The following is an 18,840-nucleotide window of genomic DNA, read 5'->3' as shown; positions in this document are numbered from 1 at the left end:
AACGTTCATGACCCCATAAACGTGAACATGAATGTCCCTTATGGCAATAAGTCCTATGATCTCTGAGGGTCCTTCCAACTGTGATGATAGGATTCTTATTTCATCCTCATAACAACTTTGTGAGGTAGGAAAAACAAATACTATCCCTATTTTATACATGGTTGAATTAAGACCCAGAGAAATATAGTGATTTGCCCGTGGTTACAAAACTAGCAACTGAGCTAGTGACCAAAGCTAGGTCTTCTGAGTGACAGCCTTGTTGCCAACCCGTTCATTAGGAAACAAAATGGTATAAGGTACATGCCCTCTGGGAGTTTATAAATATGATGTATATATGATGTATAGAGTGGGTGATGGGTAACGTTTCTGGTATCTAATCAGAGCAGCAATGGGGATGCTTCTTGTTTATATCTGAACAGTATTTTAGAAATAATAGATGTGGTATTACAGTGAGTCAGAAGACCTGGCTTTTGCTCTAGGATATGGGCATGTTATCTACCTTCTTTGGGCCTGTTTACCCATTTATAAAACTGAAGTCTTTCCTTTATTAGGATGATAGATAGAGAACCACAGGGACTCTTGGATTAGAGCTAGACGTGGCCCTAGGCACCAGTAGAATCTCTTCACTTTGCAAACAAAGAAACCAAGGTCTAAATAAGAAAAACATTTTGCCCAAGCTCCACTCAGCTGCTAAGACAAAGGGCCAGGATCCAAACCCGGAACCTCTGACATCAGATTTAGTGTTCTTTCTGCTATGCCCCAACTGGACTAGGCCCCCATAGTGCTTGTGGTCCCTTGCAGTCCTAAAATCCAAATTCCACGATTCTTGGCTTCATGATCTGGGTGGCATGCATGCAAGTTCAGGAACGCCAGCAAAGCTGGGGACAAATTTCACTGCTATTATGCAAGAATGCAGCACCGTTAGCCCTAGCAGGTAATCATTGTACAGCATCCTAGAATGAATGCTAGATAAACCTCCCCAGACTGTCTGAGATGAGATGAGAACTTAAGAGACCTTAGGTAAGTCATTTGAACTCACAGAGTTCATTGCTTTATCCATGAAATGAAGGGGTGGGCCCGGGCAATTGATAAGGTATCTTTTGGGACTAAATATGATAACCCCTCTCCCAAAAAAACCAATAAATAGCTGTTACTTCTATAATGCTTTACAATTTACAAAGTAGGTGAGCTCCTTTCTCTCCTTTCTTTTCTCCTTCCCTTTTTCTTTTCTCCTCCCCTCCTTTCATTTTTCCTAACTCACTTATTTTTAAATAAATTCCAATTTTTAAATAATTCCAAGAGAGGCAGTTGTGGTATAGTGGGCAGAAAGTAAGCCCTAAAATCCCAAAGATCTACATTAATATCTTGGCTCTGGGCTCTAACATACAAAGTTTTTACAAAGTGTTTACAACAAGTAGATGAAGTAATACACAGTTAGAGAATTTCAGAACAATCTCTTCTTGGAGATCACCTTGCTTAAACCTAAATCAAAGATCATAGATTTAGCATTGGAAGGGATATTGAAGGCCTTCTAGTCTACTCTTGCTCCCTCTCCCCATTTATAGATAAACTGAGACCTAAAGGAGTTAAGTGATTTGCCCAAGTTCATCCAGTTAGAAAATTCAAGACTCAAACCCATGTGTCTTGACTTCATGCCCAATGTTCTGTATTACACCAAACTGGCTCCTAGCTGGCTCCTCCTCAGGAATGGGGAAGGTTCTTGTTTCAGCTGTACAAATATGATTATGTAACAACAGGATCATTTAAAAAAAAATAGTAAACCTCTTGGGAAAAAAAAAGAGAATCTAAAAAGCAGGAAATGGATTGGTTTTTGCAACATGAACGGTAAGATGACCAGAGAAGTGAAATGATTTGCCTATAATCACACAGCTAGTTAGTTGATGGCAAAGATAGAATTTGAACCCAGGCCTCCTGACTCACTAAATCTAGCATTCTTTCCACTGTAGGTACTTTGGCTCTGAGTGAAGTGTGGTTTTTCCTTATACCCAGCTGCCTATAAAAGCTAGAAAAGGAAACTTACACCCTAAACTGACCAGGCCAAGAGAGCCCAGAAAGTATTCTTCAAAGGAACAGGTCGAATACTAACTATGGAAAACAAACACGTGTTTTCCATGATATCATATACTGAGGTGGGGAAAAGTATGATTCAATCCAGAATGAAGGGTAGGCACCCAGACTTCCCCAATTCTTTGCCACTGATTTCCCCCTTCTTTAGGGGAAACCTTGTGGCTTGGCTCCCATTTTAAAAAAAAAAAAGGGTGCTCTGAAGCAGTCAGTGCCTGGGATAGGGACACAACAGGCCAGCTATCTGGGGGAATGCATGGGATCATCGGTGAGTTAATGATCAACTCTTCACTCACCCAGCCACCACTCTGAGCCGGCCAGGGAAAAAAGGGCAGCCAGGAAGGCATTAGTAAACATATGGGAAGTGCCTGCCAGTGGGTTTGGCGCTGAGGCTGGGCTGGCTGTGTATACAGGGAAGGATGAAGCGTCCTCTGACAAGGTAGGGCAGCAAATGTGGAGTGGGTGGGCTCCGGGTGCCAGTGTGTGAGAGAGGTTATTTGTGTAATTGTTGAATAAGGGGCCCTATTCTTTCCGATCTTAGATGTGATCTCTGGGAGGGTAACTGAGGGTTGGAGGTGTCCACAGCAGGAAGGAGCTTTCTTCTTTTGGAGATCATATTTTTCTCTTTCCTTCTTTTCTCCTTTCTCTTCTCCTTCCCTTCTTTCTTTTCTCCTCCCCTCCTTTCATTTTTCCTAATTGTCACTCATTTCTAAATAAAATGAATTCCAGGAGAGACAGATATGGCATAGTGGGCAGAAAGTAAGCTTTAAAATCCTGAAGATCTACATTAAAATCTTGGCTCCGGGCTCTAAAATATACAGGGTTGAGTGACCCTGAACAAATTACTTAATCTTTAAGTGCTCTTGAAAACTCACTAAGGTTTTAAGTGCAAATCAGGGTAAGATCTGCATTTTTGGAGGGAGTTTCCTCACCTGGGAATCCCCTATATCGATGAAATCATAAGTTAGTTAAAAAATTTAAAAACAAACAAACAAAAAAAGTGAATTCCTGACACCCAGCTCCCATAACTCTCCTCCCATCCGTACATCCAATCTCTGGCTGTCCACCCTACCTGCTGTGCGAATGACTCCCTTTTCTCACACTTTGTAGACAAGTACTTTTTGACTCAGGTGTAAGACGGGCCACTGCAGTCTGAAGAACTGGGCTCCTGATACAATAGATAGAACGGGAAGGAATGGAGTGAGGCTAGGAGTCAGGTGGCTAGGGGCTCTCCTCAGACAGAAATGCAGTCTGTTAATCCCTATATAAGGATCCCTGAAGGACTGACAGTTTTAAAATGTAATATTATCTATGTTTGTTGATATTTTTATTTCTTTTGTTAAGTATTTCCCCAATTGCATTTGAACCTGGTTTGGGCTGCTCTGAGGGTCTCTGGTGTACATAATTAAACAGCAAATTGCCTATTAAGGGCACCAGCTCACCACTAGGCTAGGTACCAGGGGAGATGTCTTAGGATAGTGACTTCACTTCATCCTTGACTTTTTTGGCTTCCTCATCCGTGAAATGATGACAAAAATTTATTGTCCTCCTTAAATGATATGTTTACATAGTACTTAAAAGTCCCAAATGGGCTACTCAATGTGCATTATTTTTTTCAAACCTCATAGTCATACTGTGAAGTACAAATATAACCATTTTTCGGGGAAAGAAAGTGGGACTTTAGAGAAGGGAAGGGACTTATCCACGGTCACTCATCTCATCAATGATAAAGTTGGGTCATTAACCCCAAATCCACTGCTGTTTTCATGGTCCCCTGCAAAGTTAAGTACTACAGAGAGGGCAGATAGTATTTTAGGTAGCTTGCTACCTAAGTAGCAAGTAGTCACTGAGTATTATTGTCAGGCTTGGAAAGAAAAATCCTTCTGTCACGGGTGAGAAAACTAGAGAACTATAGACCTGCTGTTACTAGAAGATAAGATAAATAAAAATGCAAGATTTAAGCAAACTAACAACACTTCAAGGGCAGCTAGGTGGGGCAGTGGATAGAGTTCTGGGCTTGGAATTGGGAAGACCTGATTTCAAATCTACCCTCAGACACTGTGTGACCCTGGGCAAGTCACTTAATCCTGTTTGCCTCAGTTTCCTCATCTGCAATATGAGCTGGAGAAGGAAATGGCAAACCACTCCAATATCTTTGCCAAGAAAACTCCAAACAGGGTCATGGATTGTTGTTCCCAACTGAAAATGACTAAACAAAACAACAATTCAAAGGCTAATGGTAATGAATTCTATAATGTAGTAATCTGTAGTTTACAAAGAGTATTTCCTCCCAACCTTCCTGAACCTCGGTTGCTTCCTCTCTAAAATGGAGGTAGTGATATTTTTCCTACTTCACTGGGTTTTTCAGTGACTTGCCCAAGGTCAGCATGACAGGGGCTATGGTGTAAGTGGATTAGCTATTATGGTGCAGTAGAGAAAGCCTGGAATTTGGGATAGAAGACCTGGGTTCTTGACTCTGTGATTAACTGAACGTGTGGTCCCAGGCCAGGCATTTCATTTGCCTTCTCTCAGTTTCCACATCTGTAAAACAAGGAGGTTGGAATAGATCTATCTCTAATGTCTACGTTGTAACATTCTCTGTCCTAAGGTCCCTTCCAGCCCTGACATTTTATGTCTGATGTTCTCAAGTACCTTCCATTTTTAATATTCGGTCCTCAGCTTCTTCCAGCTCCAACATTCCACGGCCCCGAAGGACTCTAATAGTTCCATCATTTTGTGTCCCTCAGGGTCCCTTCTGCCTCGGACATCTTGAAATTCTAGTGTCATCCACTTTAAGGAAGAGTGAATATACAAGAAATAGCAATATCCCCAGAAACTTGTCTCACTTCCTCATTATCACTGTCAGTTGTCAAAACAAAATCTAAATTTCATATCATAGGAAGCAGAAGGGACCCAGCTCACGCCTCTTCATTTTATATGTAAGGAAAATGTGACCTTGGGAAGGGAAGACTCTTGTTCAAAGTCACACAGATGCACCCAGATTTCACACTCAGGGCTCTTTTCACTGCACCGAGATACATCTTGCACAATGTTGCTTTTGACTACTTGTCCAGGTGAGAAGATTTCATCCGTTAAGCTGCCCATGGAACCAGAGTTCCTAACTGGGCACTCCGATGTGACCTGAGGCTGCAGACACACAAGTCTTTTCCTTTCAGAGCAGATCTAGGAAACCTCTTCTGCTATTGAAGAGGTGGAAGGAGAGACAGGTACCCTAGTACTCCGAGAAAGTTAATGGGGTGGAATGATTTTATAGCCTAGAAAGCAGCAGGCATTTACTAGTAGCAGGGCCAAGTGCAGGGATTTTTGTAATACTTAGATCCCGGGAGGAGAATAGGGAATAAACATTTATATAGTTCCTACTATGTGCCAGGCAGTGTACTAAGCATTTTTTACAAATGTTATCTCATTTAATTTTTAGAATAATACTGTGAGGTAGGTGCTATTATCATCCCCATTTTACATTTGAGGAAACTGAGGTAAACTGAGTTAACTTAACTTGCCCAGGATTACATAGTTAGTAATTGTGTTGAACTCAGGACTAATATATAATATAAAAAAAAATGTTGATACATAAAATGTTAGAACTAGAAGGGACCTTAAAAAACAACTCACAGAATTTCAGAATTGTAAGGGGATTTTAGAGATTGTCTAGTTGAGCTCCACTACACCTAAAATATTTATCTTTCTAAAAATAAATTTTCATTATTATCTTTCATTCTTAACACTTGCCAAAATTTCTCCCAGGATCGTGTCTCTCCTACTTTTAGAGAGTCATTCTTTATTTTAAAAAAAAAAACAACTTTTTTTTTTAAAAAAAAGAGGAAGAGAAGCAAAATCCAGCAAAATTGATAAATATGTTGAAAAAGCTTGAAAATATGTGCAATATTTCTCACCCATGAACCTCCCACTTCTGCAAAGGAACATGGGAGTGTTCTTCCCCTCTCTTCTTTGGGGTCATGCTCACTCTTTGTAACTTTGCAGCACTGACTTTTGATTGCTTCGAGTTGTTCTTTCCATTTACGTTATAGTCATTATGTACGTTGTTTTCTTGGTTCTGCTTCTTTCACTCTGGATAAGTTCATGTAAATCTGTCAATGCTTCTCTATGCAGCATCGTCATATTCCTTGACATTTATGACCACAATTGATTTAGCCATTGGCTGCCCAATCAATCAGCATCTCCTTTGTTTCCAGATCTTTGCTACCATAAAAGGACCACTATAAACATTTTATATAGGGACCACCTCACATTTCATTGATGAGGAAACAGAGGTCCAGAGGGGCACATGATTTGCTCAGTCATTCGGCAAGTGACAACAATAAGGACTAGGACCCAAGTTTCCTTAATTGTTGTCCAGTGCTGTTTATACTACCACATGTGCTAACTGGTGCATTTGCTCTGTCCACAGCTATTTAAATAACTAGTGAGAAGGGCCCTTCCACCTGGTGTCTGTGAATATAGCACTGCTCTCAAAAACCTTTGTGTAGGTATGTTTGCTAGTTGGGAAGGAAAATGGTACAGTGGAAAGAGCATGGATATTAAGTAACCAGAGGACCTGGGTTTAATCCTACCTTAGACTTTTACTGTTTATGTGGGGAAGTCATTTAAGTGACCTGGGAAATAAGCTTCCTTATCTGTAAAATGTAAGAAGTTGGGTTAGTTGGCCTTCATAGGTTTCTTCCAGATCTAGACTTATGATTCTATTATGTTGATTAGATGAGCAAATCACCTTCCCTTTTACCCATGGTAATCTGGAACAAAGCAGGAAAATATTTTTCCTTTACCTTAGGATAACTGATTTGGAGGATTTAGGCTAATTATCCTGCCCCTTGGGTAATATTCTTTGATATTTAAATGATAGTGTTTTGTGTGAGATAGCTTATTATAGTGGAAACAATATTAGACTTAGAGTATTTGGATTGAAATACCATCTCTGAAATTTACTAGCTTTGTGACCCTGAGCAAGTCATTTCACAACTTCTGAGAGGTTTCCTCTTCTGTAGATAGGAAATAATACTTGTACTACCTACCTCTAGGAGTTATTGTAAGGAACAAATGCAGAAATTAGCCAGTCAGTCAATAAGCATTTATTGATCACCTGTGTGCTAGGTGCTGTGCTAAATAATGAGAATACAAAGGAAGGCAAAAGAATCTTTGTTCTCAAGAAACTCACTGTCTAATGGGGGAGATATCATACAAAAAACTGTGTGCAAACAAGATATGTAGAGGAAAAATTAGAGGTAAATCAATAGAGGGAAGTCACTAGCATTAAGGAAAATTAGGAAAGTCTCCTTGCAGAAGGTATGTATTTAGCTGAGACCCGAAGGAAGCCAGGAAAGACAGGAGGCAGACAGAGATGAGGAAGGACAAGGGATGGCTACTGAAAATGCTGGGAGTTAGGGGATGAAGTGTATTGTGTGAGGAACATCAAAGAGGCCAGTGTCACTGCATGAGGGTATGGTTGTTGAGGGGAGAGATGTAAAAAGAAGACCAGAAAGGTAGGAAGGGCCAGGTTTTGAAGGGCTTTAAAATTCGAACAGAGGAGTTTGTATTTGCTTCTGGAGGTGTTAGGGACTCAACGATGTTTACTAAACAAGTTGGGTGATATGATCAGACTTGCACTTTAGGAAAATCAATTTGATAATTGAGTGGAAGATGGACCGCAGTGGGGAGAGCCAAGGCAGGAGACCAACCAATGAGTTATTGCAATAGTCCAAGGATGACAGGTGGTGGTAAGGACCTGTACCAGGGTGGTTGCAGCATCAGAGGAATGAAGGGGGTGTTCTGTCACCAACTTAATCATAACCACGCTAATCATAACACAGTACGTTAACGTTTACAATGTCTTTTTTTATTTTATTTTATTTTTTGGTGAGGGAGTCGGAGTTAAGTGACTTGCCCAGGGTCACACAGCTAGTAAGTAGCTGAGGCTGGATTTGAACTCAGAAAGATAAGTCTTTTTAACTTCAGGTCTGGTGCTCTATCCTCTGTGCCATCTAGCTGCCCCAGTGCTAAAATCATGTTCATTTGCTATATAACCCTCTTGGTCTCAATTTTCTCAATTATAAATAAACTGAAAAGGGTAACACTAGGTGATTTCTGAGGTCCCACCAAAATCTAAACCCCAGGATCCTATTTATCCTTGACCTTGAAATCCAGCAGGCAGATTTGGGAATCTACTATAGGCCTACATTTGAATATAGGGGTAGTGGCTTAACCAGGGAAGCCTCACAGGAGCTTGTTTGAACAGGAATTTTGATCTTTAACTACAGAGATTTAGGGGGTCAGAGAAAGCCACTGAAGTGAGACTGAATTGGTTACTTAAAGCCTTGTGGTTCTTCTGGTTCTCCAGGAAGTACAGAGGCACAGTATCTTTGGAATGTGTTTGGAGACATTCCATTGCCCTGGGAGGAGTGTGGTGAGGAGAGGGCAGTGGCTGGGGCTTCCTCCCTTCCCAGGCTTCCCTGGGCCTCCCTCAGAAAGGTGACAGAAGTAGCCCATCCTGTGCTGTATTGTTGGAGCTGCCTAGAGGAAGGGGATGGAACAGTGGTTCAGGAATGAGGAGACCTGCATTTTATTCTTGGCTCGGCCACTACCTGGAAGTGTACGAGTGACTTCTTCTCTCTGGGTCTCCGTTTCCTAATCTGTACAATGAAGACTTTGGACTAAATGGTCTGTGATAATATCCCTTTTAGTTCTGATGCTTTATGGTCCAATGACTAGGAATCAGGTGCTGGGAAATCCATTCCTCTCTTCTCCCTTCCTCTGCCTGGCTTACCCTACTTGTCTTTATACACAGGAATAAGACTGGTCTTGCTCAGGGACCTAGTGGAGAGCAATAACCAAGGAGAAATAAGGGATTGGATCAGAAGCTGGAACCTTGCTTATTTCTGATGGTCTGCCCTTGGGGGCTTGGTTTGTTTCCCAAGTCTCCCCAACCTCCTATACTCAGGCTGCCTCTCTAGACTCCAACAGGTTGTCTATGCTGACTTCCTTCCCAGCTCTACCACTGGCCCCCATACTCTGCCACATACCACAAGAGGCCTGGTGAGGGGTAGAGAGCAGGAAGGGGGATTTTCATTCTGAGTCAACTATAAACTCAGTGGTTGGCATTAGGTAAGGCATCTCATAGAAAATTGGTAGGAAGCGAAATCACAGGACAAACAGTTCCATCCATACTTGATGAATGAATGAATAAATGAATGAATGAATGGAAGCATTTATTATGTGCTTTCTATGTGCTGAACATTGGCAATACAATTTAAAAAAGCAAAAAAAATCCTTGACCTCAAGAAACTTACATTCTAACATCTTGCTCCCCTAGATGATGACTACTGGGGCTAGGCTAGAAGAATGATTGGTGTCTTGGAGTGGCACTGCTATTCCCCTGACTCTTGGGCTGTCTCCACCAGGGTGTAAGGGGAGGTGGTAATCAAAATGGCAGCAAGTGTTTGGCCTGCCCAGCACATGCTACTTCTTTTCTCTCCCTCATGGTGCCTTGATAACTCAACTGTACTAACTTGTCTGCCTTACCTATGGCAGGATGATCACCAATAACTGGTGTTGGTGGGGACAGGTGTAGGACGGTGGGTCTCTTCTGCATAGAAAAATTGTTCTGTTGTTACTTCTCTTACTATGCCATTTTAGTAAATGCCTTGGCTTTGAGCTAACTTTGTACTCTGTCTGACTGTTGAAGATAAATATACCAGTAGGGGCTCCCATAGTTTTAAGGGAACAGATTAAAAGTCCCAGGGTACTACACTAAAGTCATTCCCAACCCCAGTTATAAGTGATTCTTTCCCTCCATGAACTTCTTTGGCCACTGTTTGACTCCACATAATTGTGGATAAATCTCATTTTTACCGCCCAATGAAATCAGAAGCTCCTTGAAGGCAGAGATTATTACTTTCTGTTTTTTCCCCAGTACTCATTACAGGATACTGTGCATGATAGTAGATTGTAGATTTTAGATAAAAGGTAGCAGTTGTTTGGTTTTTTTTTTAAACAGAATATATACATATAAATATAATGTATATACCCAGACATTCTATTCACATGTTTAGGGAAGAAAGTTCTCTGTTCTTTAGCTTAAAGACAAAAGCTTTGAACAACAGCTGGTTATATCCATCCCCCTCTCTTTTTTCTGTCTTTTATTTATTTTCTGCCTAGCTTCCTAATTTTTATTCTGACTCACTTCCCTTCAAGTTCTGGACTGACAAGTGAGGCTTGCCCACCTGCTGATGTCTAATGCATACATTTGCTCAGAGTTAAAGCAGGAAGAGACAGACCTTAGATCATTTAGTCCAACCCTGTCATATGACATATGAGGGAACTGGTTTAGAGAGGGGCCATGATCAGCCCAAGATAACTCGGCTAGTTAAGGTCAGCCATGTGAAAGTGATTTAGTGATTTTCCTGAAGTGCTGTTTTGGCCTTTTTACTTTTTTTTTTTTTTAGTGAGGCAATCAGGGTTAAGTGACTTGCCCACGATCATACAGTTAGGATGGGTCAAATGTCTGAGGCTGGATTAGAACTCAGGTCCTCCTGACTCCAGGACCAGTGCTCTATCCACTGCGCCACCTAGCTGCCCCCTTTTTACCCTTCTTATTCGATAAACTCCCGTGGCTCCCTATTGACTTCAAGCTCAAATACAAAACACTCTGTTTGATGTTTGAAGCCCTTCAGAACCTAGCCCCCTCCTCCCATTCCAGTCTTCTTACTCCCCAACACAGACTCTTTGATCCAGTGGCCCTGGCCTCCTCACTGTTCCATGATCAAGACACTCCCTCTCTTGGCTCTGGGCATTTTCTCTGGCTGTCCCCCATGCCTGGAATGCTTTCCCTCTTTATCTCTACCTCCTGGCTCCCCTGGCTTCCTTTCGATTCCTAACTCTTCTTTAATTCTAGTGCCTTCTCTCTTAATCATTTCCTGTGTTCCCTGTATATAGCTTGTTTGTATATATTTGTTTGCTTGTGTGAGTTCCTTGAGAGCAAGGATTATCTTTTGCCTCTTTTTATATTCCCAGAGCTTATCGTAGTGCCTGGCATATAGTAGGTGCTTAATAAATGTTTATTAACTAAGGGCAGGATCCAGACTCAGGTCTTCTGAGTTCAAGTCCAGCATTCTTCCTACTATTTTTGTTGCTATTGACTTGTTTCAGTTGTGTTCGACTCTTCATGATCCCTTTGGGGGTTTTCTTGGTAGAGATACTGGAGTAGTTGGTCATTTCCTTTTGTAGCTTATTTTATAGATGAGAAAACTGAGGCAAACAAGGTTAAGTGACCTGCCCAGTTAGTAAGTATCTGAGACTAGATTTGAACTCACGAAGATGAGTCTTCCTGGCTCCAGGCCCAGCTCTCTATCCACTGTACCACCTAGCTTCCTCTCTTCTATACTCTGCTGCTTCTCCTGTGCAGGCTATGAGCAGGTTATTGATTTTTCCCGTTCTCAGGCTAACCATCTTTCTTCTCTCCTACCGCATCTTATATGTTGAACTTCAGGTCTTGAAACAGTTTATGTGGAGTGATGTTTTGGAGACAGGAAATCCTTGTATAAGATCAAGGGGGAAAAGATATGGTAGAAATACTAGAATACTAGAAAAAACAAAAAAAAAACCCTTTTAAATAGCACTTTATACCCACTATAGAATATAAGGTCCTTGAGGGCAGGACTTGGTTCAAGTTTGTCTCTGCCCTCCCAGTGACTGGCATGTGGTTGATGCTTAATGAATGTTTGTTGAATGGATTCTCATTTGGTCTTCACAACACTCCTGGGTGGTGGAAAGTAGAGATACTATTATCACCACTGCACATATGGAAAAGCAAGGGTTGGGAAGGCCAGGGTCACCAAGTTTGTCAGAGCAGAGATTTGAGCCAAGGCCTTGCTTATTTCCAAGTCCAATGTTCTTTCTGCTACATTGCATGCAGCCTAGGCTTTTAAAGAGTAGACTAGAACTGTGTGCATACTCACCTTAAAGGAAATGCTTATTTTTCAGAAAGCACAAAACTAACCTGCCTACCTTTAAATGTTGCAAAGGGATAAGGTATTTCTGCTTATAATACTCTGAGGGTGTTTAATACAAGACAAAATCACAGTGAGAAAAATTCCCCCGCCTAATCAGTCCTCTTATTTTTGTTTAGAATTTGAAATATATCCATTCCTTCAACACATACATAGTTGGTGCATGTGCAGGGCACGGGGGGAAGGGAGGAGGTAGGAAGAAGGCATGCCCGTTGCTCTTTTAGGCAAGATAAGGCTTAGATACATATACCTTCAGTGAGCTAAGGAACTCAGAGAAGGGAGAGATTGACTGGGGGCATTGCTTTGGGTATCGGTTGAGGAGAATCAAGAAGCCTTAATGGGGGCAGCTAGGTGATGCAGTGGATAGAGCACTGGTCCTGGAGTCAGGAGAACCTGAGTTCAAATCCGGCCTCAGACACATAACACTCACTAGCTGTGTGACTCTGGGCAAGTCACTGAACTCTGATTGCCTCAAAACAAGAGAAAATAAATGCTTGTTTCCTTCCCTCCCATTTCCCATCTATAAAATGGGGCTTAATAATAGCATATTCTTCACTAGGTTGTTGTGAGGATCAAGTGAGATAATATTTTTAAAGTGTTTTGCAAACTTTAAAGCTAACGTTATTATAGCTACTATTATTCTTTGAAGCCAAGATTGGTCACAGCATTCACACTGTTTTGTTGTCCATTTGCATTGTTGTAATTGGTAAATCTATTCTTTTCCTGGTTCTGCTGACTTCACTTTGCATCATTTCATATGAGCCTTTTATATTCCTGTAGTCATTGCACTCATCATTTCACAGTAATATTCCGTTATCCTTATGTACCACCATTTGCTTAGCCATTCCCCAATCAAGGGATATCAGCTTTGTTTCTAGTTCTTTACTCGTGCAAAAAGTGCTACTATAAGTAATTTCATGTATATGGAATCTTTCTTCTTCTCAGTGAACTCCTTGGGAAAAGTGCCCAACAGGAGGATCTCTAGGTCAGAGGGTACAGACGTTTCAATCACTTTCTTAACATAATTCCAAACTGCTTTCCAGAATTGTTGAGAAAAGTCACTACTTTACTAATGGTGTATTAGTACCTCTTCTCCTTCCACAACTAATGCAACATCCCAATATTGGCCATCTTTGCCAATTTGTGGAGTGTGAAGTGAAACCTCAGAAAAGCACCACAATTTTGAGGGCATTGCTGAGTCAGTTTTCAATGAATATGAAAGAGAGGAAGATAGCAAAGACTTGGAATTCTGTAAGCTTTCCTACAGAATGTGAGCCCTTGAAGGTAGGGACTTTTTCATCTCTCTTTGTATTGCCAGTGTGTAAGTACAGTGCCCAGCACATGGTAGATGCTTAATAAATGTTTGTTGATTGATTTTTAAAAATTCAAATATTATTGTTACTCAAAAAAGGCAACTGCAAAAATCAAGAATGACCAATCTATACGTCTGCTTTTCTAGCCCTATACAATTTCAGGATAGTAATCTATGTGTCCTTAATGACGGTTTGTGAAAGAAACAAGCATGCATTAACAAATGCTACTCTGCAGCAAACTACATCTTTATATCCACACAACAGCATGAAAGGTATAAAGCATACAAGATTCTATTTTGCTTATTGCATTGTTGAGTATAGAAAGGGATTTATTTCATGCATAGCAAAACCCTGTTCTCCTCCACCACAAAATGTCTCCCATCTGTATGTCAAATTCATATAATATCCCTTGAAAGATATAGCCATAGAGGACTGTATTTTACTCATTCATTATTAATATCTACTTCGGGATTAACTAGATAAACATGTATGTGTAACCATCATGGAAGATGTCTAGGGCTGAGTCCAAATGGAAGGATTCTCTATATATGGAAAACACCCTCTAGTTCATTCTCTTTGTAGATAATGTGCTGATTATATCAAACCCGAGGACATTGCAGAACTTCCTAAAAGAGATCCATCATGACCCAAAAGAGCTTGGTTCAAGTATCTATACAGGAGAAACTAAGTGGACAAAGAATGCCTATTGCTCAGACTATGATACGCAATTAGATGGGCAACTGATAGAGTTGGCTCCTTAGTACGTGTCTTGGACAGACTCTGCAAATAGAAAATGAAATGAGTCTAGAATTAAAGAGAATACATTGCATCACCTTTTAGAAGTTGAGCTGTGCTTTCAAAATTCCAAAACTTTCTCTCTGAAACAAGGCTCATCTTTTTTAACACTGGTATTCTTCTCGTGGTGCTCTATGACTAAATCATGGAACAAGGTTGTACATCAACCAAAGAGCCTACCATGGACAGGCACATGGTAGGTGGACAGGAGTAGGTTACCATGTATTAATAAGTATTGCATGCATAAGGACCAGCATTAAAAGATGAGAAGGAAGGGGACAGATCATGCAGCAAGAGTGAGTGATAACCAATGGGCAGACCACTTGCTCTGTGGCTTTAATGCAATATCCAGAGATGTAGAGGAAGGGCCCCTGTATGGGTTAGTTGGACTGCCTGTGGAGGACATGGACGAGAGTCATACTGGATGAAAGGGTATGCATGGATTTTGTTTTGAATAATGGGTGAGGCATTGCTCTCAGTGAGATCATAGGTCCATTGAAATATGTGCATGTTATAGCTCACTTCTCTTTCTTCCTTTCCCCACCATCCCTACTCCCACAGTCGACCCTACATTCCTTTAAGGGATGTTCCATTTTATTTTTGTCTTTGTAGCCTCAGCACCTAGCATAGTACCATAGATATATCAGTCCCTTAAAACCTATTTGTTAACTCAAATTGCTTTTTTGTAATTCCTTTACGTTCCTCACCCTTCTTCCTGCAAGTGATGAATTGCCTTTTAGAAAATATTTCCCAATACACAGGACCATTTGCCGGAACTTTTTATCTAACTCTGCAAAAACAGATCTGCTTACTGGCTTCCTTCCTTTCGTCCCTCCCACAGCTGGTGGCTTCTCAGCACCAGGGAAAAATCTGGGCCAGTCAATTTCCTTTCCTGGCTGTGACAGGAGGCACGTCAGGGCTGTGAGACGGGGTATGGCAGGGACCACTCAGAGTAAGCATCAGAGGATTGGAGGAAGTGTTCTTTCAAGGCCCTGATTTTTTGCCATTTAGACTCAGACACATAACCTGCTTGAGTTAACAGATAGTGAGACCCATCTAGACTAAAGTAGAGCATTGAATGTGGAGTCAGGAGACTTGGACTAAAGTCTTGGCTTTACTATTGACTAGCTCCATGACCCTCAACAAATTACTTCCCCATTCAGGACCTTAGTCTCCTCCTCTGTTAAGTGGGTCCTGTCTTCCTCTCAGGAGTGCTGTAAGGATCTAATGAGATCACGCATGTGAAAGTGCATCCTAAACCTTAATGTACTGCATAAAAGTCAACAGTTAATTCAATTAATAATTAAGCTGACATTTATTAGCACAGTGCCTGGCACATAGCAGGAACTTAATAAGTATTTTTTGATTGATTGAATGATTGATATGAAGCACCAACTATTTATCAGACGTTGTGCTAGATGCAGAAAAAATAAAAACAGTTATCTTTGACATCAAGGAGATTACATTCACCTGGGTGTGAGGTGGGGGAAACATAGCTGCAGATAAATCAATAAAAGTATGTACAAATAATACAAAGTAATCTCAGAAAGGTAAGAGCATTAACAATTCGAGAAATTAAGGAGGGCCTTAAGTAAGAGGTGGCACCTGGACTGTGTCTTGCAGGTAATTAGGGATTCTAAGACATAGGAGGGAGGAAGAAATGCAATTCACCTGAGCAAAGAGCTTAATGGCAAGAAATCATGCATAAGAAATGCATAAGGAATGAGCTACTTACTAGGCCATTTTGCCTAGGATGGAGAATGCATGTGGGGGATATATGAAAAGTAGGTGGGGATTTTGATTGAGGAAGGCCTTAAATGCCAGACTGAGGGTTTTGCATTTATTTATTTTTTTTTTTACACTAGCCAGTAGGAAACAACGAAGATTTTGAGTAGGGCTATATACATGATGAGTTCTATATTTTGGGAATATCTTTTGGGCAGCTGTGTGGGGGATATATTGGAAGATGAATTAGGAGGTTATTGGAATGACCCAGGTTAGAGATGGTGAGGGACTAAGATAGGGTAGATGTTATGTTCGTTGACCAGAAATTGATGAGAAAGGTATGGGGGAGTTAGAACCAAATTCGAGAGAGAAGAGTTGATGATGACTCCAAGGTGGCAAGCCTGGGTAACTGGAAGGATAGACTTCAACAGAAGCAGAGAAATTTGGAGAAAGGAGAAAGTTTTGGGGGAAATAGACAAAGTGCTGGGTTGTTTTTGTTTTGTTTTGTTGTTTTTTGGGGGGGGCAAGATAATTGGGGTTAAGTGACTTGCCCAGGGTCACACAGCTAAAAGTGCTGTTTTAAACATGCTGATTTTGAGAGCCTGACAGAACCTCCAGGTGGAGATGTCCTTGGACAATTGATGATGTGGTGCTGGAGCATGAGAGTGAGGTGAGGGCTTGATACGTAGAATTGGGAGCCATCTGCATAAATGTGATCATTGTACTCATGGAAACTGGGGAGATCCCAAAGGGAGAAAGTATAACTACAAGAGAAGGGCCAAGACAGAGCTCTAGCACTCACTTAAAGGACAGGCAAAGGCTGATGATTGACTAAGGAGACTAAGAAAGAATGGTCAATTAGGAAAGGAACCAAGAGATTACAGTGCCACAAAATTCAAAGAAGGAGAGAGTCCAGGAGGAAGGAGTGGCCCACAGTAATGCTAATAATCTGATAATTTAATATAAAGTACGAGAGGGAGCTAAATAATGATGAATAGAGGGCCAGCTGTGCAATGAGACCTGAGTTCCATTCACATCTCTGATACATACTAGCTGTGTGAATGTGGGTACTCACTTAATCTCTCTATAAACCTGAGCAAGTCTCTAAGAATTTAAATGACAAACGACTCGCTAATCTGCTTCAGTGGAGTGAGTTTCCACACCTGGAACCATACCCAGCCTCCCCCGATAATGACAAAATTCAAGATCCTGACCAATGTAATAATAATAATAAAGTTACAATTAACCACTATAAGGATTATGTAAGGAAATGGAAGAAACTGAAAATGCTCCACTGCAGATTAAAAATTTAGCACCTACAACATACTCAGCTAGACATAACCTGGGTGGCCTAAATTATACATCAGAAGCTCACTGTCTTTCACAAACTAACAGATGTCAAATCCCCATACTACAAATACAGACCTTAAAATAACCTTAAGAATTTCAACAATAAACTGTGCTGGAATTGGGTTTGGACACACACACTAAAAAAATAAAAAACAACCAAACAAACAGTTGCCAACAATCTCCTAGACATAACATTAATCCATAAAAATTTAATACAACATTGTTAATAAATATCCCATAACCAATATTCATAATCTTTGGATTGAAGAGGTTCTGAACCAGACAGGCCTGGTAGAAGAAATTAAAACCCTGTGGAGATAGGATGCAGTACATGTCATTTACTCTCAAGCTGGACCAGTCTGAGGATGCTTTCGGTGAGTCTATGGAAGATAGGTATTTTTTGCCATTTAGACTCAGACACACAACCTGCTTGAGTCAACAGATAGTAAGATCCATTTAGACGAAAGTAGAGCATTGACCTTGGAGTCAGGAGACTTTATTCAGTTCCAAAAAACAGCTGCTTTTTAAAATCTTTCTGTACTGTACATAGATTATTAAGTATTTTTCAAAAATGTTTCTAAAACATCACTTTTTTTTCAAAACTTTGCTCTGCCTTTTAACTACCTGTTTGTTCTTCGACAAATCAATTCCTTTTCCTAGGTTGCAATTCCCTCTCATGTAAAATGAGATGGTTGGACTTAATAACCACAAAGGTCCCTTCTAGCTTTAAACCTATGCTCTTATCATCCCATTTCTATAAAATGAGGATGGAGGAAATGATGGCTAAGGTCTCTTCCAGTTGTAATATTCTGCAATATTTTATAATCATCGAGGAACTGAGAAAGTAGATAAAGAGAAAGGCAGATTTGGAATATTTGTTGTCATTGTTTTCCCAGGGGTGGTAGGCCAACCTGGGGCTGAAGGTGGGGAGGAAGGGGTAAAGAGGGGCATGAGGAAAGGAGGGCTTCAGAAGTATCAGTGACAATGTAGGAAAACATCTGGGGTCTTCCCCAAACCAAACTGCCCACCTCTCTGCTCCTCACTCCTGACCTTCCATCTCCTCTCTCTCTGTCTCTATTCCTGGCTGTCTCCTATGCCCCCCCGATTCTCTCTCTCCTTCTCTCTTCCTCATAGAATCTCACTGTCCCTTTAAAACGTAGCTCAGACACCATCGTCTTCATGAAGTCTTTCCTGGCCCCTTCAATTGCCAGTACCCTCCCTCCTAAAAACTACCTTGGATTTAACTACTTTGTTTATGTTTTTATTCATGGACTTTGCATTTATGCAGCTGAGTGTCAAGGTGGATAGAGTGCTGGACCTAGAGTCAGGAGACACTCACTAGCTTTGGACAAGTCATTTAACCCCTCTCTGCCTCAGTTTTCTCATTTGTAAAATGAGGATAACACTGGCACCTCTCCAGGATATTGTGAGGATATAGTGAAATGATAATTGATTATTTTTATTGAAAAATTATTCAATTGAATGAATTTTTAAATTCTATTGAAATAAATATTATTTCATTGTTGTTCAGT

The 18,840-nt window shown here is 40.8% G+C and overlaps 1 protein-coding gene across 6 annotated transcripts in view; it reads left to right on the top strand.

Annotated features, from left to right (window-relative positions):
- SH3TC1 (SH3 domain and tetratricopeptide repeats 1) overlaps positions 1–18,840 on the top strand; it is a 110,361-nt gene that overhangs the window by 22,974 nt on the left and 68,547 nt on the right. For 2 of the 6 annotated variants that reach the window (XM_027836359.1, XM_027836358.1), the window contains exon 1: positions 2,323–2,353. The exons of 3 other annotated variants lie outside the window; for them this stretch is intronic. In XM_027836359.1, the coding sequence (XP_027692160.1) occupies positions 2,338–2,353 (16 nt within the window). In that variant the 5' untranslated portion in view covers positions 2,323–2,337. Of the gene's footprint in view, positions 1–2,322; positions 2,354–2,381; positions 2,525–18,840 lie in introns of those variants that run through there. One more of the 6 variants, XM_027836360.1, reaches the window with a different exon arrangement.

The sequence above is a fragment of the Vombatus ursinus genome, unplaced genomic scaffold (assembly GCF_900497805.2).
Source record: "Vombatus ursinus unplaced genomic scaffold, bare-nosed wombat genome assembly UNPS02014818.1, whole genome shotgun sequence".
NCBI lineage: Eukaryota > Metazoa > Chordata > Mammalia > Diprotodontia > Vombatidae > Vombatus > Vombatus ursinus.
The sequence above is the reverse complement of the archived record's forward strand: the minus strand, read 5'-3'. Positions and strand labels throughout refer to the sequence as shown.